Here is a 24,212-nt window from a genome sequence, read left to right on the forward strand (position 1 = left end):
TAGTCCAGCTAAAGTGTCTTCACCTGGAGAAGGAACGATAAGCCAATCAACTATACTGCCTGGATTTCCACATGAGGAGCCATGTGAGCTGTACCTCCCTCTGCCGACTTCACACATCAGAACTGCCCCAACAGTGTGCACTCTGATCCAGGGAGTACAACCAGGAATCAGCCCTTCTCCTTGGAACCTCTACTTTCAGCACTTGCATACCTAAGCGGAGGACACCTTTCTTGGGGTCGGGCTCTGAGTGGCCCCCTGGTCTGGAGGCCAGACAGCAGCACTCCAGCACCATGGATTACCTGCTTGGGACTGTAGTGCTGCTGTGCTTTACGGTGCAGATGGGAAGAGGAGTTGAGCCCAAGCACAATGTTCCCAGACTAAAGCTGTCATTTAAGGGTAAGCCCATTCCCTGTGTTTTCTGACTCCAGGTTATTTGGGATTGCTTGCGCGTTTGCTTTTAGACCAGATCTGTTTTTCTTACCCATGGGTGCTCCTTTGTGCTGTTCTTTTCATCTATTCTTTGGCATACTGAGTGTCCCTTTTCTTCCTTTATGAGAGTAAGTCTATTTCTGCTTCTGTGTTTGTCTCTTGGTCAGTGCACAAGACCTACCTCCTCTTCACAAAACCTTCTGTATTCATTTCTCCCATTTCCTCGCTGCTTCCCTCTCACTCAGGCTGGCTGTCTCTAAGAATTCACCATTCTTCTTACAAATGGGGAGATTGTTTCCATATGCTGTGAAAGCACTCCTGCCTGAAGTTAAATGTAAAAATTGGCCATGTATCATTTTTCCTCTTGTGCTGTCCCTTTCTGTTGGCACAGCACAGCCTTGTTAAGTGCAATGAACAGGCAACAGAACCTCAGTTCTAATGGCTTCTGTCCCAAAATGTTAAAAAAGAGATGGTGGGAGGGGTGCTTCAGGGGGCTCTTCCCGGGTCATGACACAGAGCCCCTTCTCCTTACTTTATCTTGACTGAAATAGTTGAAGACTTTGAATGCTATCATCTTCAAGTTATCTATAATAAGTCTTCTCTTTGCAGCTTTGTGGAAAGTAAGAGATTTTATCATGCACGTGTACATTTTTGACGTATTTAGCAGACATGTTATTCTCACCGCTTCTGTGTTATTTTGAGGGGAGACTGCGGAGCGCCGGTTCTTCCTCTCCTCCCTCTTTCTCTTTTCCTCGTCTCGACTCCTCTCTCACACCCTACACTAAATCAGGCTCCCTGTAATAGCAGACTTTTCAACTTGGACAGAAATAACTGGCAACATTTTTGCCATTTTAGGGGGAATTTTGGGGAAAGTACATTGCTTGAAGACTCCTTGTTACACCCTCTGACAATTTCTGAACAAGCGCTGATTGCAACTGAGAGCAAGAGTACACAGTTGAAAGTCCTTTCCCGCATTTGATTGTCACCCAAATCTTTGTTGTTTATTCTTCCAAATCTCACTTTTACCTTTGAGAGGTAGAATCAAACGATGGCCTGAAGCATGGGCTGAATATATTGTCTGTCACCAAATCGTTTCTATGTTTAGACGAGACATTTAGCGTAACTTATGTTTAGAGGCCGGCTATATGACATGCTTTATTCTTTAGATGGAAGGCAAGTTGTAATTTTGAGGGCAGCATAGTTCACTTTATCACTCTTTCAGTTTCTAAATGAATATGATTTCACATGCCCTTAGGCTAAAATAAAAACGTAACTGACTTTAGTTTATTTTCTCCTAAGTATTCATCGCAGATCGTCAGGCAAGGCTTTAAAATGTGATGACATGAGAAGATAGATTGTTGAACTTACCTGCTTTATGTCAAACATCCCCTGGGCTCTATCATATCAGTTCGCACAAAGCCAAGCTTTTAAGGATGATGGAAAAATGTCAGCCGTTCTTCATGGAGGCATGTGTTTAAAGAACAGGAATCTAGTCTTTTGTGCACCTCTACGTTGTTCAGTCTGACAAGTGAACATGTTGCCAACAAAAGTGAGAGACAAGAAGCATGTTGCCAGGCATCAAAGTGTGGATTGACACACTGTATGAGTGATGGATGTGCACTGTCAAACTGCGAGATCAGGTCTTTTTCTTGTCTTGTTAGACGTACAATACTAAAGTAAAAAATGCATTTTGCTTTAAAGCGGTGTTGTTTGTGATAATGTTCTTGTTAGATATTGGTTTGAGCACTCAACACCTTCTCTTGTGATTTCCTCTCCCTGGACTAGAAGAGGTGTCTCAGCTTGTGTGCAAAAAATGTGTCAGGTCTTGCATGTCTTTATATATTGAAACACCTGGTTTTGGGTGCGTAGCGCAAGCCCACGAGTTGGAATCTTTTATCGGCCTGTTGAATTTTATGTTGAATGCGTGATAACAGTCAGCTGTTGGCTCACAAGAGAGTACTATGTGCCACTTTGTGTTGCCTGCCGCCGTCTTTCCGTGCGTTTCGTCTCCACAGGTGTTCGAAGGCGGTCTGAAAGTCAGGAAACAAGTCTTAGGTTGAGAAGAACAGCGTTCTACTTTATTGAAAGACAAGCTGGCAGATGTAAAACAGATGATGCTAAAAGAAGGTAGACTGGTTGTTGAATGAAGTGTCAGTCATCCCTTCTACCATGCATGGAGCCGACATAGTAATTAAGTCAAATAAACAAGAGGGAGGAATTTTCATTGGACGGACAGTCAAACAAGCAAATCTCCACAGCAGGATGATCACGCTCTGACTGCAAGGACATTCTCAATAGACGTACAGGTCCATGATTTGGGGTGCTCAGATAAACACAGATCCTGTGAGTAGAGTCCCATAAAATCATCCTCAAATGAGAGCTGATGACAAGCCCCCAGGGGATTGATAGTCCCCCACGAGTAAAGAATTCTCATCATCTAGTAAAGGACAGGCAAACGACTGCTGAGTAAGCAGTTTGCAGCGAAGAATGACTGAGAAATGGAGACAGGTAGATAAAATGACCTCTCATGGGATGTTCCGGCAGAGCAAGTGGAGAGTAAATGATTTCCCAGTGGGGTCAGTTAGACATTCAGCAAAAAGGTTGCGGATTCACATGGAACACTGTGATGATCACAGCAGTTAATAATTTTCTTTTCTCCTTGAGACTGCAGTAAAGCTTACTTTTCTAACCTTGACTAATATAGTTAGGAAGGCATGGATGTCAAACAAAAGTTTTGGAGGACAAGCTATTTCACCACAGGTGAAATCTGTGGACTACTGTTAAAGATAAAACATTGCAATAAATGTATGGAGAAAAAAATTACTCATTGTTTTTGCTTTCCTCTGTCAGGTATAAGAGGAAACATATACACTCCCATAAATTAATACACACCTCTGATCTCATTCCTGTGGGGAATCAGTATATTGAATTTTTTCACAGCCATCAGGAGTAACACTGACACCTAAAGGTCAGCAGGGGTATAAACAATCCAGGCAAGCTCTGCTAATGCCCCTGTGTGAAGGTAAAAAGTTTGCAGGCTTGGGTACTTTGAGTCTAGCATGTGATTCGGTCCTCCCCAACAATTAAAACTGGAATAAGAAAGACAGAAAAAGTTTGCGGAAGGGATAAGGCATGTGGAAGCCTTGCAACCCTTCAAAATGGACACGTGGAATGAAGCTACACTTAGAACTTTCTGGTCTGAACCCCCTAATAATCCTACAGTATATGTGTTAAGGAGTGACTACTTCCTTGTAAAATAAGTGCAGCTTGTTGGTCAGGCGTGTGCGTTGGTTTATTTGTTCTTGATTTTTTTTTCTTCTGTTCTGTCTTTGATGTGTGAATTACCATGTAAGTATCACGTTTGTAGAGTCTCTCATCTGTATCTGTCCGTTCTGCTGGCTGCGGCTGACAGAACGGATGCAGATAATTACAAGGTGTACTCCCAATGCGCCAACCTTGGAGATGCCTGCCTCCATCTCTTTCCTTTTCTTTCTTTCTCACAGTTCTTTTCTTTCCTCTCCTGTGGCTTAGTCGTCTCTCAAGAAACCACACCACCACAAACCTTAAGTGCAATCTTTAAGAAGCCTGTGTGAGGTGGTATTTTTTTACATGTTGTCTTTTTTTGTCTCTTTGATTGCAGGTCAGTCATTACACTTTTTTTTCTTTGTTGTCAGTCTTTTTAGCCTTATTTGGACACACTCACATACAGTAATAAACCTTCATCTTTGCTCCCACATAGCCACATTTCAATAGTAAAACCACTGTTTTCCAGTAGCCTCCATTTCACTATGCCCCCATGTTAAACTTAAATGTAATCCATTTCCATGCACTTACTTAAAAAACTGACCGCAGCTTGTTACGCTCCCACCACGCTGGCCTAGAAGTTGAAAGATGGTATGATGAATCTGTAAGGGAATGCATTTGTGCTGACTCTTGTTTCCCCACAGATAATTGTGCAATGACAAAATTCATTTTGTGAAACCAAAAGCCATTCAACCAGCCAAAACAAAATCAGTCACTTGCTTTCTATTGCAGCAGTTAGTGATATATAATGGCTTCACTTTTAATTTGTGTGGTTTAGGAAATGTCTTGTGGATGTCTCTGTGGTAGGAAGGGATACCAGTATCAATGTATACCTAGGTTTGAAAAAGTTATAGCTCAAAAAGTGCTAATAACTTTTTTCCTCTGTGTTTTAAGAATTAAAGTTCTGCATTAGCAGGGTGGGGGCTCTCTGGCTATGGAGCATTGAAGATTGCAGCTATGTCCTAACTCTTCTGCTAACTTCCACTGCTTAGAAAAAAAAGACAGATTAGTATGTTTGGAAATATTTACTATCATTAAAGAAAAACAAAACAGAAAATAGGATGAAAAATAAAACAGTTCCATGTATTACTCTTAAATGATGTAACCTGTGTTATGAAACTGCGCTTGGAGAGCTACAAGCAGCATTTCTGTGGTGCAGCTGAACTTAAGTTTGTAATGCCCGAGGTTAAACTACTTTCCTCTGTTTATAAAAAAAATAAATAAATCTTTGCTTAAATGGCCTGTGGTTTTCTAGTAAAAAAACCTAGTAAGATCTCTATGCTCCAGTACCAATAAGACTGTCATTACCTTAATTGCAACTGAAAATACAAATATTACAAAAAAAGCAAAGATATTTTTTCAGATTGGATGTCAGTTGTTTTCTTATTTCTACAGTTTACTCTTTTTCTCACAGTCTTTAACTTATTTGTCTCTAATTAATCAAGAATATTTATTTTAATCATAATACCATAATTTAATTTTGTTGTGAGTCCTACCTCTAAATCCACATACTGTAGGAGACAACCAAAAATAAAAACACTTTAAAAAATATATAAAACACAAATTTAAAGACTAGTGGAAACACAAGCACAACAATTAGAGAAAGTTGCTGGTAAAAAAAAACAACATAACTTTCTGTTGTTTGGTATATTTTTTCATAAAGAATGAAAAGGTGAGCATGTGCACACTTTACCTTTTTTGTGATTGCATACATTCATTCTATATTAACACAGCATCTCTCTGTATTTTTTTATTTTTCTAGCTAGCGATAAGTGGAAGATAGGTGCAAGCTTATAAAATATAATTTTTCAAAAAATATAATGAAGTGTTGACAAGAAGTACATTTCCCTAAAGGCTATTTCTAAATATTGTGTTTAACATATTCGCTATCAATATCAAATTATTATTATGTTTTTACTGTTGCTTAAAACATCATAGCTTATATGCTGAGGTGATTGGAGCAGCTAAAAAAATTACTTATAACAGTAACTCTGCTTCATCATATGTTTATTTATGTATGATTAAAGGTAGTCATCCAAGAAATTACTAATGTAAGTACTGTAAAAAAGCAGTTGTTCAAAAGGCTATTTAAGTGCTGAGTAACTCATCATAACATCTCATATATATAATAATTATGTTATAAAGATCAAAATGTTATGGTTTGGAAGGATTCTGCTTTTAAAGTATAATAAAATGTGCAAATAAACTTTAATAGAATAATAAAGAAAAAAAAATGTAATTTAAAAATAACAATTACAGGGAGAAGACACACTTTTACATCATTTTTTTACATAAAACGTGAAACTGGGAGCTCAAGCGACTCCTTACTGTGTAGTAGCTTGACCTCCATATCTCATGGTAGGTTTCAGAAAGCTAATATATATAAAAAAAAAAAATAAAACATTGGTTGTATGTCTTTTCTGGAGCACTTTTTAAGCTTGTTTTTTCAGTGAAGATACATTCAGTGAAGACACATTGAAAGTAAAAGCCAAACATTTTAATCACGTAAGAATTGTAATATTATATTAAGATATTAGTAACGTAAAAAGTATGGTGCAGTAAAACTACTCCTAAAATTTGTATTTATTTTAAAAGTTACTCAAGTAACTGTAACTGAATAAATGTAATTAGGTACTACCCATCTTTGCTAATAAAGAATTCTTTAGTTTATGTTGCCACAAGAGGAACTACTTGTGACCTATGTTTACGAAAAAAAGCAGTGCATTACAATTTGGTTTTAAATATTTGTGTAAGTATTGTGAAGCTCAAATATGATTTCAGAACATTATCATATCATACCCCATAATGGCCTATTTCTTATCTATGTCCTTATTTTTGCAATGCAGTATCTCCCCTTTTCCATTGAAATGCACCCACACATACTGTTGCTTCAAACGAAATTAGCAAAAAATATGAATAGAGCTCGAAAAGTGACAACAGGACGCATCCTCTGCACCATTTGTGTTTATTTAGGAATTCATATTTGTGTGTTGTGTATCTGTTAGGTACTTTTGATTCTATCTGTACTCAAGCAATGCACAGGCATGCACACCAGAAAAATATCCTGTCTCTTTCCATCTGTGTTTGGGACGCAGGCTTGAGTTACAGCCTTGTGCAGATTGCAATACTGTGGGTATGAATGGGTCCCACCACCTGCTAAGTCTTGTCAGTCAGATGGAGAAAGGGCGCACCGTTCAATCTTAGCAGAGTCGTGTTACGAAAAAGAGGGACATCTTTGTAAAAAGACACCAAAGGAAAAACATTAGCAGAGAAACAAAGATGATTAGAAGTTCAAGTAAAATATGAAGATTTTTTGTTGGAATATATGTATATATGTACATTGAAATATAATGAATACATTGTTTTATAAGTAAAGAAAAAAACTATAAGCTCTTTAATATTTCATCTTTTTCATTTTGCTGTCTCTCTGTTATTTTTTCAAAAGTAAAACCTCCAAAGTCTAATTTAACATATTAAAATGTTGATGTTTTCATTCAGAAAAAGATTTTCAGAGCACAAGCATTAATATTTAATTATTTCGTAGAAAGTGAAAAAAAGATGTTGCACATTATCCTCAGATACAGTACGGAGCTGAGATCTACGATTTTGTCCTCAGATTTATTGCCGAGTCCCTCTATCGCTTCAATGTGTTCGATGTCACACTTTCTCGGGGTTACATTCAGATCTCTAGCTTCGCCTCATTAATTTGTAATATAATGGCAGAGCTGACATTCAGCTACACCGTGCAGCTGACAGGCTGCTCTAACAGGCTCAGGCTCCAGACACGACCATGATAACCACAGCCCGGTTCCTCGCAAAGTCCATCCATCAAATCTCCTGGCAGTAGCACTATCTTTACTTTTTTAGCAGGACTGATATTGTTATAGACATAACCCAATTTTAACAGTTTATTCTATTCCATCAGGTTCTCATTGGTCATTTTATTAACATACCAAAAAGAACATGCATGTGTGTTTTACTGGACTGCCTGGTTATCCTAAGAGCATTTCAGCGGCTCCCTACAGCTGGCACGGCTGGGCCTCAGGCAGTCTGTGGCCACAGCTCTGGTCTCGGCAGTCCAGCCATCCATTGACAAGGAGATACACACTAATGAAATGGTTCCACATTTCACTGCTTTTCTTGTGTGAGAGCGAATTTCTTGTTAGTTGTGTTTCTGACTTAGCCTGCTGTCATTATCCATGATTTTAGGCTACTTTTGCTTTTATCTTTCACTTTGATACACTTTTATTTTACTTATTGTGTCCAGCACATTAGCTGGACACAATTTATCCTGAAATATGTTCTGCTAGTTTTCCATCTTTCTGTTTCTTCTCTTAGTGTGAAACATGATTTTTTTTTTTTTTGTCGTGACACGAAAAATTAGTCTAGGATAGGTTGAGAAATATTTAGAGAAAAATTCAGTTTCGTTTTAGATGTAAATGTTTCATCTATTTGCATTAGAATATTGTGTAAAAAAATTTTTTTACACAATATTCTAATGCAAATAGATGAAACATTTACATCTAAAACGAAACTGAATCTTAGCAGAGTCGTGTTACGAAAAAGAGGGACATCTTTGTAAAAAGACACCAAAGGAAAAACATTAGCAGAGAAACAAAGATGATTAGAAGTTCAAGTAAAATATGAAGATTTTTTGTTGGAATATATGTATATATGTACATTGAAATATAATGAATACATTGTTTTATAAGTAAAGAAAAAAACTATAAGCTCTTTAATATTTCATCTTTTTCATTTTGCTGTCTCTCTGTTATTTTTTCAAAAGTAAAACCTCCAAAGTCTAATTTAACATATTAAAATGTTGATGTTTTCATTCAGAAAAAGATTTTCAGAGCACAAGCATTAATATTTAATTATTTCGTAGAAAGTGAAAAAAAGATGTTGCACATTATCCTCAGATACAGTACGGAGCTGAGATCTACGATTTTGTCCTCAGATTTATTGCCGAGTCCCTCTATCGCTTCAATGTGTTCGATGTCACACTTTCTCGGGGTTACATTCAGATCTCTAGCTTCGCCTCATTAATTTGTAATATAATGGCAGAGCTGACATTCAGCTACACCGTGCAGCTGACACGAAAAAATTTTTTTTTTAAATCATATAAAAATTGTCTAAAAGAAAAAAAAGTCTTATTACAAGACAAAGTAGATTTAACAGGTATTATTCAATTAAAATGTTACCATCAACTTTAAATGTGAGAAGTAGTGATTTATGTTATCCTTAAAATCAGGCACAAATAGACTCATTAGTTCATGTTTTCTGTATTACATTATATCTGTTTTTTACTTATTTTCAAGATTACTAAAATAAACTTAATTAACTGAATAAATAAGTAATTCAGATTAGCGATATTTGCATAAATGTTTTTAAAGAGAAAAAGTAATTGCAGCGGAAATATCAAGGATGGCCTTCGGAGATTTGTGGAGAGGATGACAAGTATACTGCTGAAAAATAAAAAGGTCCAACAGCTGCTGAATATTAAACGCACAAATATGTAGTTGTTAAAATTCTGACTGCTAGGCATAAATCATAGGACACCCACCATTTATGAATATTTCCAGTGTTTTATCAAGCGGGAAATAATAACGTTAACAACTTAAAATAGCTGCCTGTTATTAAATAGATGCCATGAACAAATTACGGTCTTCAGTACGGCGGTAAAAATCTGAAAATTGTTTTGATAAATGTGGATATTCATCATGGTTATTGCTTGCTTTATGATTTTGCTGAAATGCATTGTAAATAATAATTTAATGATATTACATGCTGAAGTAGCAGTACTGGGAGAAATGCCAGCAGTGCAAATGGGAATGTTTATTCATACTTTCATTGTCAATTCTTTTAAAGAAATTATAGATTAATTACATTCACTCATACCCCTAGCCTTCAGATGTTTTTTTTTTTTTTTTTTTTTTTTTTCACAAGCAAAGGTGATACTGTATTGTTTTCATATTGTTTGGATTAGTTTTGAAAAATGTTTTTTCAAAGTTCGCATCGCAGCACATATGCTTTATGCTCTCATTATGAAGGTTATTAGAAAGTCCTTTGTCTTTATTTGCTCTATTTATACAGTTAACATAGTGGACACACAGTAGGGATGAATGTTGGCATGAAATTTAATAGTTTAAAAAGTTCAGCAATGCTGCATTATATGAACAATCAGGCACTTGTGCGATAAGTAAAAATATTTTTAATGGTAAATTAAAAACATATTTAAATTTTCTTATTTGTATTTAAATTACCCTGCCTACATTATTATCTTTAAGTCATTTTTTTCTAAATATAGGAGTAACAAAATACTTTTACATCTTTTTACCATTTTAACCACTAAACCCAGTCAGTTAGTAAGACATGCAGCTGTAGAAAGTGGAGTTAGTTAAGATGCAAGACCTTAGAACAACAGTGAAAAGAATGTGCTTTATAGATCTATCAAACAAACTCTTTAACAGTCACCATCTCATCTCTTTATCAGACTATTCGGTGTTGATTGTGAATCTGTTTCTTTTATGCTTGTAGATAAAAACAGGATGGTTTAAAATGCTGAGTATTGTGTTTGAACTGAATATAAAAGCTTTACTAACACTTTTCCAGTGGTATCAGATAATACTTGTCTCATTCAAGCTTATATTTTCATTCTAATCAGAAAAGTCTCCCTGCGGCTGCTCTTTGCCCCAGAGTTCATGGTTAAACCCGTGCTGAAAGGGAACACGTCTCCTATCATAGTGTGTCGCTCACGATATACCTGAACGAGAGCTCTAGTGGCCTGGGTTGTGTTATTATACACATGGTCACCATGGAAACCAACCCACACCTGCTACTGTATTTAAAAAAGACAAAAGCTGAGGGGTGAACCTTGTATGGCATGTGTGGGTATCCTTGAGCTTAGGATAATATTTTAAGACATTCCTTTGCGAAGCTCTTGGGAAATTTACTTTAGACGGATGTCTCTTTAGGTCCTAAATTTAATTTTTCTCACATTAGTGTATCTGTGGGGTTTTTTCATTTGAAATTTTTTTCTTTAAAAATCCTATTTCTTTTTTTTTTCCAACATTCACGGCACAACTGGGGGATCAGCAAGCCCCTGAAAAGAGCTCCAATGTTTTAATGGAATATTATCTTTTTGCTGGATCCCAGTCAAGTGTTTTTCACTGTGGAGCTTTGTGTTTCCTGTCATTCAGACACACATTTGCGCAGCCGCATGCACCGACATTCAGATAAACACAATTCAATGCCCTGTCGCCTTTCTTTCATGGATTTTCATTATTCCGCTGTTGCGTGGCATGTAGGCGTCTAAAAATGCCTGCCTGCACGCTGAATGGGGGAGTGAAGAGTACTCCATAGACAACTGCTCTTGAATTTTAAATGTGGCTTTCTGTCATTTCTAAAGCTTGTGATACATCTTGCTTAGTGTTTTCCACATTAAAATATGATGGCGACACAAATGCTAATATATGTGAATGAATTGCACATTCTTGCCAGTTTCAAACTGTTCTTTTCCATATTTTTTTTGTTTGTGTAAAAATTAAATTTGAATGTAGTGTTTTGGGTCCAATATTTTTTTTCAAGACTGGTCAAAATATTTTTTTGTAGAAAAGGCAAAAGGCACAATTAGTTCTAAATGATTTAATCAAATGTATATCATTTACTTAGCTTTTATCTATATTTACAGTATTTCATTAAAAAAACAATATATAATATTAATTGAAGTAAGTTTCTCTGCTGATCGAAGTGCCTTGACAGAGTAAAATTTTGTTTTCACAGGTATCACTACGGGGCCCCTTTCAAACAGCTGCAAACTATGAAAATTGAAAACACAGTTTGCTTTTAAGATTAAAATAGCTACAAAAAAAGACACCAATGTAAGTTTTAATAAAAATCAGTGTCTAAAATGCTGATGGAATCTGTTTTTACACAAATTTATCATCTAAATGGAAGGGATGGAAAAACCAAATGTTCTGTGTCCTCATTTGTTTGTTGGTTGGTTGAAACAAATGGTATGAATATTTTAGGATATTTTTTTTTTTATTGAAGTTTTTCAACTTAATATACTGTAGCAGTGGGTCTCCATTCAGCATTTATGTACTGTTGCCAACAATTTTGCCTTCAGTTTAGTTTAGTTTTTTCTCTTCTTTAATTTACCATAACAAATAGACTTTTTGTTCCTGGGAGTTGAAACCCCACCAAATGTTCACATTCATGATCATTTGTAATGTATGATAAGGACTGAAATTAATACAGACTTTTAAGAAAGAAAATATCTGTAGAAATATTTGCAGAGTCAGCTTTTTATAGCAACATATATGCTTAGGCTAGTAATTTCATTTGATAAAAAAAAAGAAAAAGAAATGTTGCTTCTAATAAACAAGAATATGTAAGAATGGGCATTGGTTAAGGTCAGATTTATTTCACTTCCATTTTTATTTATTAATTTATGTTTGGACGTTTCTATAGGTTCTACTCATTTATGGAATGTGATTGTGTGCACATTGTTTCAAAAAGCACAATTAGTGGAGATTTGCCTAAGTATCCATATATTTATTCCATCGGATAAGGGCAACAAAAATATATTCCTCCTTTGCTTTTCTAAAAGAAAATGTTAACCAGTGCATAACAATAGTTGATGCTAGTTTGACTGAAAACTGTACCTAGGTAAAATGCTATGAAGTAGTTGTTCCAGAAATTTTAACGATGCAGTCGCTGTTTTATGTTGCAAAAGACCCCTGATGTGACAAGCCTGTTGTATCACGGATATTTTAAGCCAAGATTCCCATTTGTTTGATTCTGATGAGTAAAATGTTACATTGCGCTCAAGCCAATGACCGGATTTATCCGTGTGTATGTCGGGTGGTCCAAATGATATTACCATCCATAGATAGGTTGAATTCCCTAATTGGTGAATAGAATCCACCTGTTTGTAATTTAATCTCAGTAGAAATAAAGCAGATTTGTGTGGACCTTAAAAGTATGTTGGAGAATATTAGCTTCTTGAACAACAGAGACTGAAAAGCTGCTTAGAGTTGATCAAAGGCAATCCTGAAATAAAATCTGCTGGAGGTTGCAAAACTCTTAAGCCTGGGGCTGAGGTTCCCTTTCTATCAGAGCTACGATCCAAAGCATGCGATCAGAGCTATAATGGAACGGTTCAGATCAAAGCGCATTCATGGGTAAAAACGGTCCAGTCAAAGTTATAGCTAAACCCAGTTGAGAATCCATGCTGGACCCTCAAAATTGCACAGACACTATCCATCCAATGTGAATAAGCTTCAGGTACAGTGCAATGAATAGTGGGCAAAACTATTGGTCCGTAGATTCCCAATGACAAACGATTAAAGAAGTATGAGGAATGTGAATATGTCTGCAAGGCACTTAACATGTTCTTAGTATGTTAATAGGAATTTCCATGGTTTAACTACATGTAAAGTTAGTTTAGTAATTAAACTAGCACACAAATTAGCAGGTGTACTGTAACTTTGTGTTTATATTAGTGTATAAGAATGTATTAGTGCTTCAGTCCGCTGGTGTTCACCTTGTCCAGTCTGGCTTCAGGTTACATGTGAAAGGCAGAATTTGTTAGTGAAAACAAGCAGATGGAGAATTTGTGTAATAAGATAGAATGCAAAACAGATACTGAAAAGAGAACGAGTCCATCTGATTGATGTGGGTAGAAGTTTTTGTGTGTCTGTATCTTTGCATTAAATGTTATTTGTGAGGCTGTTGTGTGTTGCAAAGGGTGCACATCCTTTAGTTTGCATGTTTGCTGGTTAGGAACTGTGTTCTATGTGAAACCTACTGTTTAAATAGATTGTTCTGCAAATGCTAGAATTCAGATTATATTATGGTGGATAAATTGAAAATGCTATTTTTGAAGGAGAATTTTAGTGGCTTGTTCAATCCTAGTGTAAGGTCTAAAGTTTTTCTTTTTTTTTCAGTAACATCATGCATTTATGATAAATCTTGTTTCCTTTGTCTGCTGATGTTTATGTTCTCTGTGAATATGCATGTCCTTAGCACAGTTGCTATATTTTGTATGAGCTCTGCTGTTCTCCTTCTCTCATGCTCCCATTTTCAAATGAGCGTGTCTGTGTTTAGGTTGGAGGTCCTTAGGTGCTTACGCCCCAGTTCCCTCAGAATTTTTCCAAACCACAGTAGATCTCAGCCCAGATAAAGCCCTTTCTGTGTGTTTTCATGTGCATAGGCCACCTTGTCTTTGTCAAAGATCACCACATGTCGAGAGATGTATGTCTGTTTTTTTTCCCCCCATTTTTCTTGCTTGGCTCATTTAGGGGAAACATTTCGTGACAGAGTCCGTGTTGAATTAGCTCCTGCATTCACCTTGTTTTCACATCACACGGGTCATCACATAAAGATTTTGCATGACAACATTTTTTTTTTCAAAATTCTCTTTGATTTATTCTGATATTTCCTGTGTATTTTTCATAATTCCATAATTATCTCTGTTTCATTCATATTTTTATTCTGTTAGGTCTGGTCCTTCCATTACGAATTTTCATTACTGAAACGTAAAAGGCTTCTTAGTAATCTGTCAAATAGAAATCCTGCTTCCTTGTTTTCCGCTTGAACTAATTGCTTAACTCTGCAGCATCATGTCTGTTAACTGTCTCTGGTCTCTGTAACATGTCAAATCTTAAACTTTCTTTAAGAAAGAATATTGAACCAGATGTTAGAAGTTGATATTTCTTTGTTCTGGTCTACTGTACATAAAGTTTTTTGGCATCATAAATTAGTTATTAAAATTTCTAAAGGGCTGCCAACATTTCCAAGTCTAGTATGTCAAATGGCAGATAAAAGTTGATACCTAAGATGTGTAATATGTGTAGGGCTGAAACAAGTAATCAGATCAATAGTGATTGATTATTGAAATCTTCTACTACTTCTTAAATATATATTTATATTTTATAATCTAACTAATCTAGTAATAGATTAATCGTTAACTGGAGTATAGAAACTCTAAAAGATGCCTTTAGCTGACAGAGCAGCCCACTTAGAGCAGTGATTATACCAAGATTATGAAATAAAAAATCAACATTTTGAATTTAAGATTTAAAAAAAAATTTGCTTCCATCAATATGCTCTATCCAAAACTCCTTATGTGGAAAAGTTTTGAGTTTCACCTGGTTTATTTTTGCAAAAACTCTTCTTTAAGGAACCTTTGGCTATCCAATTATTAACAGTTTAAGTGAAAGAATAATCAACAGATTAATTGATTTACAAAATAATCTTTAGTTTCTAATTATTTTATTTAAATGCCTTTACATACTTAATTTTGAAGAACATTAGTGCTACTAAATATTTGAGCCGTCTTCTCTCAATAACAATTTCCATATTTAAAGGTGTTGTTGTTAGCTTTACCTGGTCACAGTTTACCTTTGGTGCATTCACAGATGAGAAAAAGTATAGGATATTTATTTTTATGAAATATCACCTTCCAGTTTATTTACATATGCCTAGTTTCTGGTTGACGGTTATTAAGTAGATTCTAACCCAAGGTTCTTAATCAGTGAATATTTAAAAATAATACCAGTAGTGGTAACAGCTATGGTCGCCATTTATTTGTGAAAGGCAGGATGTTGAAGCGTAGTAATGATCCCTTCTCCCTGAAGCCCACACACAAATCTTTCTCTGGCACTCTACAAATTCACACAAACTCTTGACCACAGGCCTTTCATACCCACACCCAAACCCAGCTGACATAGATGAGCTGCAACCGTCTTTATTAGGTGTCGACCACTCCCCTCTTACAGCCCCATGCCATTACCCTGGTCCTCTTACAAAGCGAATGGTCATCAACCCCTTCAATTCCTTTTCCATCAGTCCCTTCTTTTATGTAGACACAGATGTCTGAGATCTTGCATACTATGAGTGGGTGCAGATGACTCCTATAGCGGTCCATCAATCTGAGTTTTTTAGGGACGGATTAGTGGACTGATCTCTGATGTTTATTTATGTGGTTGCACTTGTTTTGATGTTGTGCATTAGTGTCCTTGGTGTCTAATCTTGATACTGATGTTGATGTGTGATGTAGTAATTTGTCTTAATGTTGTGTTTTTCGTAAAATTATACCAGGTTCTTTAAATATTTTTCAGTAATATAGTTTTAAAAATCTTTAGCAGGATTAGAGCAATTATGAACCAACATTGTGCACCCTATTATTGTGATAATAGAATTGATTGATTGATTGTCTTTATTCTCACTTTGGAGAAATTTACTCATTACATCAGCTCAAATAGTCAAAGGAGAAGAAGAATGTGCCAAAGGAAGGAAAAGGTGCATGGGATATATATGCAGTATATACAGTTCATCCACCTATGACATTTTTTTTTTTTTTTTTTTTTTTTCAGTTGGATTATTATACAGTGTTATTGCACAGGGTGTTTACATGGGTATTTATATAGATGGATATTTATATTGATATATATAGTTATTGCACTGGGTGTCTAATGTAGTGAAATAGGTTATTGCACAGGGTATCAAATAGTACACATTATACATTGCACGTTGTATCATCACATTGTAGAGTCTGGTTGCAGAAGGATGAATGACCTGCGGTGGCGCTCCTTTTAAAAAATAGGGTGTAAAAGTCTTTCACTAAAGGAGCTGCTTAGCTCCTCTACAGTCTGGTGCAGCAGGTGAAAGGTGTTGTCCATGATGGATGTAAGCTTGGACAACACCCTCCTCTCAGCCACTTCCTCCACTGAGTCCAGAGTGCAGCCTAAGACAGAAACTGCCTTTCTCAGTAGTTTGTTAAGTCTCTTTTGGTCCCGCTCTGCACTGTCAGGGGCCCAGCAGACAACAGCTTAGAAGAAGGCTGATGCCACCACAGAGTCATTAAAGGTTTAAAGCAGCGGTCTGCTTACTCCAACGGACCTCAGCCTCCTCAGGAGGCTGGCCTCTCTCATAAAGGGCATCAGTGTTATGAGTCCAGTCCAGTTTTTATTGATGCAAACACCCATTAAAAATGCATTTTTAATGTTGCTTTTGAGATAAAATGTTTTCTTACAAAGATCAGTTCTTGAAAAATCAAATTTTAGCTGATGCTGCTACAACAAATATTCAGATAAACATGCAGAAACAAACACACATCTCATGAAAGATTGATTTTTTTCTCGTAATATTGCTTTATAACTGCTTATATTCCAAGATTCTTATAGTATTTATCATTGCTAAAGTGACATTAAAATTGGATAGCTTTGCCCCCTTGAAGCTTCAATTGAAATAACCTTAAGTAAAATGCTGCAAGTTTGTCAGAAACCCCAAATGTCACAATCACAATGCAGATTGCAAATAAAAACAAGTGTTATACTGTACATATTAGCTTTCATAATTGTGATCTCTTTGTTTTCAAATTGCATCCAGTACCATGCAACAAACTATAATGAACCTCCTGCTACAGTCTTTAAAAGAAACCAATGGTAATAAATTCATTGTTATTCAATTGTGTTTTCAATAATACTTAGCTTGGTCATTGAGCAAATCAGAATATCTTTTCTGGTTTTGACATGCATATTTGATTTTGTTTGGTTTGATACAACTCACAGATCCTAGTTCTCAGCATACACCAGATGCTAAGATCATCTACAGTTTTTACAGAATATTATCAAACTGTTTTTGCATCTCTTTTAAAATAGAAAAAAATGTCCTTGAATAGCTGCTCTGTTTGCCTATATCCGGCCCCTTAGTTATGGTTTACACAGTGATATTTACCTTGAAAATTATTAATATAAACATGTATAAACAAATCTAAGCTTAATCAAGAACGGTAGGCCTATGAAGTGTTTCATAGTTTACCTTAAAGCAACACTTTAAGTAAGTTTTGAAACAAGTATTAGGTTAATTTGCGATACATTAAATTATTTTCCAGGACAATGTTCAACACTAGGCATCATCAATGCTCTGTGGGAGCTGCTCTTCTCAAAAACTACTCTATGTAACTTGGAAGGGTCAGATCCATCCCTGAATGAATTGTGTTACCTAGAGCACAGCAGTCTAAGCTCCCCGTACACATGAAAGCTAACTAAGCTAAAAGTTTTTTCTTAGACAACAAAACAGACTGTGACACTTCAGACATATTTTTGGTGTCTGATGTAGGATTTAATTTAAAGGAGTGAATGTGGCCTTGTCTCCACAAGTAACTCCATGACCTCTCAATCTGCTGCTCTACACTCGTACTTCTCATTGTATAGTTTTATTAAAGTTGAAATCATTAGACTAAAATCTTTAGACAGCTTTCTTGAACTGCATCCCAGAAAAAAGTAGACTGAGGGGAACCAAATGAACAATAGAATTTAGCAGGTTCTTATCTGCAGCAGTCATTGGGTGGAAGGTGGTGCGCTTTCTGCACAAGTTGTTTATCCATCATAGGAAAACACAGAACCATAGAGGTCAAACAACTATCCACCTTGAAAATCATATCTTAGGACAATTTAAAGACACCCACTGACCTAAAAGTCAGGTGTTTGTGCTGTGGAAGGAAGCCCAAGTGCCCGGAGGCAAAAAACATATCCACAGGTTAAAACCCAGGATGTTTTTGGTGCAGGCAGCCAACCAATATAATCTCTCCTAGCCAGCTCACAGTGCCAGGCATTGGATTACTAGTTTCATCAGTGACTGCCATTGTTAGTAGTTATGGTGTTAATGACGGCATTAGTAAGGGTAATGTGTTTCTTGTAATGCGTAATCTAACTAAATACACCGTTATGGTCCCAGAAATATGATGTAATGTATTACTGCAATTAAGTCAATTATCTGCTGCAAGTGATAACTGCTCTGTGTTATAGGGACACCTGATCCTGATTGGCTGTGGGTGTTCAGAGTGCATTGATTGTTCTCACACAGTGAGATTCAAGCTAGAGATATGCAAAGTAACATAGGAAAGCAGCACAAAGTCAATGATAGAGTTCCCCAACAGGAGGCATTGACACTATTTGATACTCTCTGAGGTCAAAGGCTAAACGTTCCTGCAACCTGTTCATTGCCTAGTAGCAAAGACTCTAATTGTGTCTCTAACAAGCATATATACTCTAACAATGCATCTTGCATCATCTAACCCTTCCAAATCTCTGGCATACTGCCTTAGTGCATTGCTTTCTACCTCTTCAACGATTCACTTTCATGGCATATTGTTGTTAACAAAAAATAAATAAATACTGTACCTTCTACTTTCATGTTTTTATTATATAGTGAGATTCCTATTTAACTTCCTTTGGAAGTTATAATTCACTTGCGAAATGACAATGAGAACAAACCGCACCAAAAAAAAAAAAATAAAAAATATATATATATATATATATATATATATATATATATATATATATATATATATATATATATATATATATATATATATATATATATATATATATATATATATATATATGTATAAATAATAAGTAGATTTTGGTCTGGACCAAATAAGTTGACCAAAGGGCTTTCCTGGTCTGAATATTCCCCTGGAAACTTTCAAGTAGGTGATACACTATATTGCCAAAAGTATTTGCTCACCCATCCAAATTATTGGAATCAGGTGTTCCAATCACTTCCATGGCCACAGGTGTATAAATTCAAGCACCTAGGCATGCAGACTGTTTTTACAAACATTTGTGAAAGAATGGGTCGCTCTCAGGAGCTCAGTGAATTCCAGCGTGGAACTGTGATAGGATGCCACCTGTGCAACAAATCCAGTCGTGAAATTTCCTCGCTCCTAAATATTCCACAGTCAACTGTCAGCTGTATTATAAGAAAATGGAAGTGTTTGGGAACGACAGCAACTCAGCCACGAAGTGGTAGGCCACGTAAACTGACGGAGCGGGGTCAGCGGATGCTGACGCGCATAGTGCGAAGAGGTCGCCAACTTTCTGCAGAGTCAATCACTACAGACCTCCAAACTTCATGTAGCTCAAGAACAGTGCGCAGAGAGCTTCATGGAATGGGTTTCCATGGGCGAGCAGCTGCATCCAAGCCATACATCACCAAGTGCAATGCAAAGCGTCGGATGCGGTGGTGTAAAGCACGCCGCCACTGGACTCTAGAGCAGTGGAGACGCGTTCTCTGGAGTGACGAATCGCGCTTCTCCATCTGGCAATCTGATGGACGGGTCTGGGTTTGGCGGTTGCCAGGAGAACGGTACTTGTCTGACTGCATTGTGCCAAGTGTAAAGTTTGGTGGAGGGGGGATTATGGTGTGGGGTTGTTTTTCAGGAGCTGGGCTTGGCCCCTTAGTTCCAGTGAAAGGAACTCTGAATGCTTCAGCATACCAAGACATTTTGGACAATTCCATGCTCCCAACTTTGTGGGAACAGTTTGGAGCTGGCCCCTTCCTCTTCCAACATGACTGTGCACCAGTGCACAAAGCAAGGTCCATAAAGACATGGATGACAGAGTCTGGTGTGGATGAACTTGACTGGCCTGCACAGAGTCCTGACCTCAACCCGATAGAACACCTTTGGGATGAATTAGAGCGGAGACTGAGAGCCAGGCCTTCTCGTCCAACATCAGTGTGCGACCTCACAAATGCGCTTCTGGAAGAATGGTCAAAAATTCCCATAAACACACTCCTAAACCTTGTGGACAGCCTTCCCAGAAGAGTTGAAGCTGTTCTAGCTGCAAAGGGTGGACCGACGTCATATTGAACCCTATGGATTAGGAACGGGATGTCACTTAAGCTCATATGTGAGTCAAGGCAGGTGAGCAAATACTTTTGGCAATATAGTGTATTTAAACATAAAGCAGCTCACTATGATGCAGATCTTTCGCATTAAAACTAATTGTTTGTTGCATTTATATGTCTCAAATTTTCTTCTTAGTGCAAGTTATTATATTTGTAAAATATACTTTGTGGTATACTGCTTAATACTACTGCAGAATGATACTACAACCTACTGTCCAACTTAATGCGATGGCATTCCATGGAAACTGAACAGATCTTTCTAATCAGAAACTAAAGAGTTTCCAATGGGAGAAAAGCCATTGGGGTTTTTAAACTGCACCCCTCTTTATCCCAAACAGTGCAACTACATGAGTTAATATTATGTTATTCCTTATAGTGCAGCAAATAAAGGTTGTATTTTTTGCTCAGGAACAGCTTCCACATTTGAGTGTGGAACCTGATTGCAATTAGTATGGTGCTCCTATTGGTAGGAAAAAATATCATTCCTAAAAAGTTCTTATTTTTTTACATTTGAGAATAGAGGGAATTAAAATCTGAAAAGACTTGTCAGTGGATCTGTTTTTATTTTATTTTTTTTTTCATTATAAGATATTTTGTTTTACTTATCTTTGTAAAAATGTTGTTGGTGTCTTCCTACTGCACTAAACCCCTCATAATTGATGAACCATAGCTTTGATGATGAAACTTTAACGGATTAATAAACAACCAGCAGGACTTGAGTCCACATTTAAATTGCCGTTGATTTCCTTTTAGCTCTGTGATACATTGACATTTCATACCCGTACAGGACTGCAGATCTAAGTAAAACATTATGGAGATCTATGGTTACATTCTTAATTTCCTTAAAGGTAATTTATGTAATAACTTATTGGTAGGTAGGTGAAACCACTCATGCATAGTTCCTTACATAAAGTGTTTGCTCTGTCCCTGACTCCTTTATGAATTATTCAGCCAATCACACGGCTGAGCAGTCTGAGCTTGGTTCCTGATTGTGACATGCTGTGAGCTTTTAAAACCGCCAATGCGTGAATGACATGTGTTGGTTTTTGGGTACATGCAAATATTTATGGGAATATTAAGGAAACATATCATTTTCTTAATTGTATTTTTGTATGACAATGCATCATGATTAGAGAGATATTTTTTCCCCAACTACATAGTCTGCAGAATGCTATTATGGTGAACATATCTGCTTGTACTAACTGATTTGTTTAAATAAAAGTTTGAAGTTTAAAGTCAAGATTACTATTGTGTGATCTTATGTTTACATTTTCTTCTTCCAGAAATGTTAGACTCCAGTAACCTCATCACCTTTAATGGCTTGGCAAATAGTTCGAGCTATGACACTTTCTTATTGGATGAAGAGCGAGGGAGACTGCTGGTCGGGGCCGAGGACTATATCTTCTCATTTGACCTAGTCAACATAAACAGAGACCTGAAACAGGTATAATACTAATAATTCTCCTTATGCTTAAACTTTGAGAAGATTTCTGTGTAAAAACAAAACACTCAGGTTTTATCTCCTCTCCTCTGCTGCCCGAATCCCCTCTGGATTCCATTACTTCATCTCCCTCTCTCCTTGCTTCATCCCACCCACTGTCTGTCTCAGTCCAGACACGGCTGTTCGTAATTCCATTACCCCACCTGGACTAGGTTAACAGTCTTTTTATCTGATTCGGGCTGCTATCAGACACATAGGTCTGACATGGACTTGCCTGCAGGCAGCAGAGAGCTGCACAGGGGAATGAAACCTATGAAAAATACATAATCCATGCAAAAAAAGGGGAAGACATCCCTGAATGTTTTTGCCATTAATTCTCAAGTAGACATGGTATCATTACAAGGCAAATACCAAAAAAAAAAAAAAGCTGTGTTTCAAATTAAATAAATAATTTTTAAGCAGCATATTTAACACTAATAAAATTAGTGTTAAATATGCTGCTTAGGTTTTTGTGCTAACAAAATTCTGCTGATCTAGTGAATAGAAATAGCCCAGTAATGGAAAAAGGAACTGTGAGCATATAATGCATGGACACACATGTGCATACATTTTCATTGTCTACTTAAATCTGTGTGGCCTACAGCAAAAAAAGAAAAAAAAAAGTTCTTTTGTGAAAGTATTATTACTTTTTTTTCCGTCTACTTAAATGCAGCTCAAACATGCACACTCAGTCCCTCCATGTGTGTTTATAATAAATGCGACACCAAGGGCCACATGTGAATAACAGCAAGATTAAATTCCTTCAAGTCAGAGTTGCAAAACCAGATTTTCTGACCATATTTGAAATGAAAAGTAGAACCTTATGTCTATCTTTTAGCAGGTGAAGAACTAGAACAGCTGCTGGAATTTCTTGATACAAATACTTTTTCTGTATTTTTCAGAAACATTTGATTATTTACCTGTTATTCTAATTGAAGGCCATTTTTAACTATGTGTAATAACAATATTTAACAATTTATTGAAACTTCAACTTACTTTAACAGAAAAAAAAAATCCCTTTACATACATGATTTACAAATGGATTCAACATATTGGATTTAACATAATTTCTGCTGATATATTTGTCTTTCTCTCAAACGCCAGTCTAATGTGAATTTGTCTTTCTCCTATTTGCACAGATTGCATGGCCTGCCACCCCCTCCAAGAGGGATGAATGCAAGTGGGCAGGGAAGGATTCAGCAGTAAGTCCCTCATTCATTATGGCATCATGTTTGGATTTTTTCCAAGGGCTGTTTGATTTTTCATCACCCATTTGAATTGCTTTTTTATTTTCTCAGAATCCTTTCAGATAAAAGTAATTTAAAGAAGAAATTTGGATCTTCATGCTTTATTATTAAGAGGACAATAGGACTGATGGGTTAGAAAATTACCACAGATAAAATTCATGTTCGATTTCACCTTTACCACATTTAACCCTCTATGTCCAAGTTCATATCTAAATAACACCTGCAAATAAACATATAGATTAAATGTACACTGTTTATAATTTAGGTTTTTGTGCTCCGTTGCAGAACAGATTCAATTTGGGAGCGTGTTTATGCACCAGATTCAGAGTATGCATGTGATTTTTATGTGAACGTCTATTGTTTGAGTTCCTGTTATCTGACACCATGTGTTAGCTCACATGGCTAAACACAGACTGCATGCAACCAACTTTGTGTGCTGCCTGGTGTTAGTGTATCTTATCTTTGTGTTGCTGTTTAGAAAGGCCCTCTCAGTGTTGTATCTGATCTCAATTTCATGGCTGGATGAGCCTTGAGTGCAGGGTTGCAGGTTTTTTTACGATTATCTGAAATTGCATGCATCCTTTTGAAACTCGGCGGTCCCGCTAGGCCCCGGCTCAAAACCAGATTTCCGCGTTTCTTTAAGTGAAGATTACCTCCACAGTATATCAACTTCTCATGTCACAACCACAAAATTTGAATTTTATGTGGTATAACAAAGAAAGTTGTATTTTATTTTTATTTTTTTGTGCAGTGGACAAAAAAAACCAACATGTTGCCATGAATATCCCTTCCCAGCTGCAAAATATGTTAATGGTATCAATATGTGAAGGAAGGGAATAGGGAATTTGATCAAACTGGAATTGAAGTAGGGTGGATTAAAGCTCAGTGCAAATGTTACAAAGATTTTATTTATTTGAATTTGACCCCCTTATACTGTATATCATTATGCAGGCTCACCTTTCACTGTAATAAAAGCTTTAAGTCTTCCGAGTTATATAACCCAAATATTTACTTTCCATATATAATCAATTTAATTTTGCTCAATTTCA

The 24,212-nt window shown here is 36.4% G+C and overlaps 1 protein-coding gene across 1 annotated transcript in view; it reads left to right on the plus strand.

Annotated features, from left to right (window-relative positions):
- The first annotated feature begins 290 nt into the window (after positions 1 to 290).
- sema3aa (sema domain, immunoglobulin domain (Ig), short basic domain, secreted, (semaphorin) 3Aa) overlaps positions 291 to 24,212 on the plus strand; it is a 43,938-nt gene continuing 20,016 nt past the window's right edge. The window contains exons 1-3 of the mRNA XM_038294781.1: positions 291 to 396; positions 21,720 to 21,880; positions 23,056 to 23,118. Of these exons, the coding sequence (XP_038150709.1) occupies positions 291 to 396; positions 21,720 to 21,880; positions 23,056 to 23,118 (330 nt within the window). The remainder of the gene's footprint in view (positions 397 to 21,719; positions 21,881 to 23,055; positions 23,119 to 24,212) is intronic.

This window comes from Cyprinodon tularosa, unplaced genomic scaffold (assembly GCF_016077235.1).
Source record: "Cyprinodon tularosa strain WSP-4 unplaced genomic scaffold, ASM1607723v1 ctg345, whole genome shotgun sequence".
NCBI lineage: Eukaryota > Metazoa > Chordata > Actinopteri > Cyprinodontiformes > Cyprinodontidae > Cyprinodon > Cyprinodon tularosa.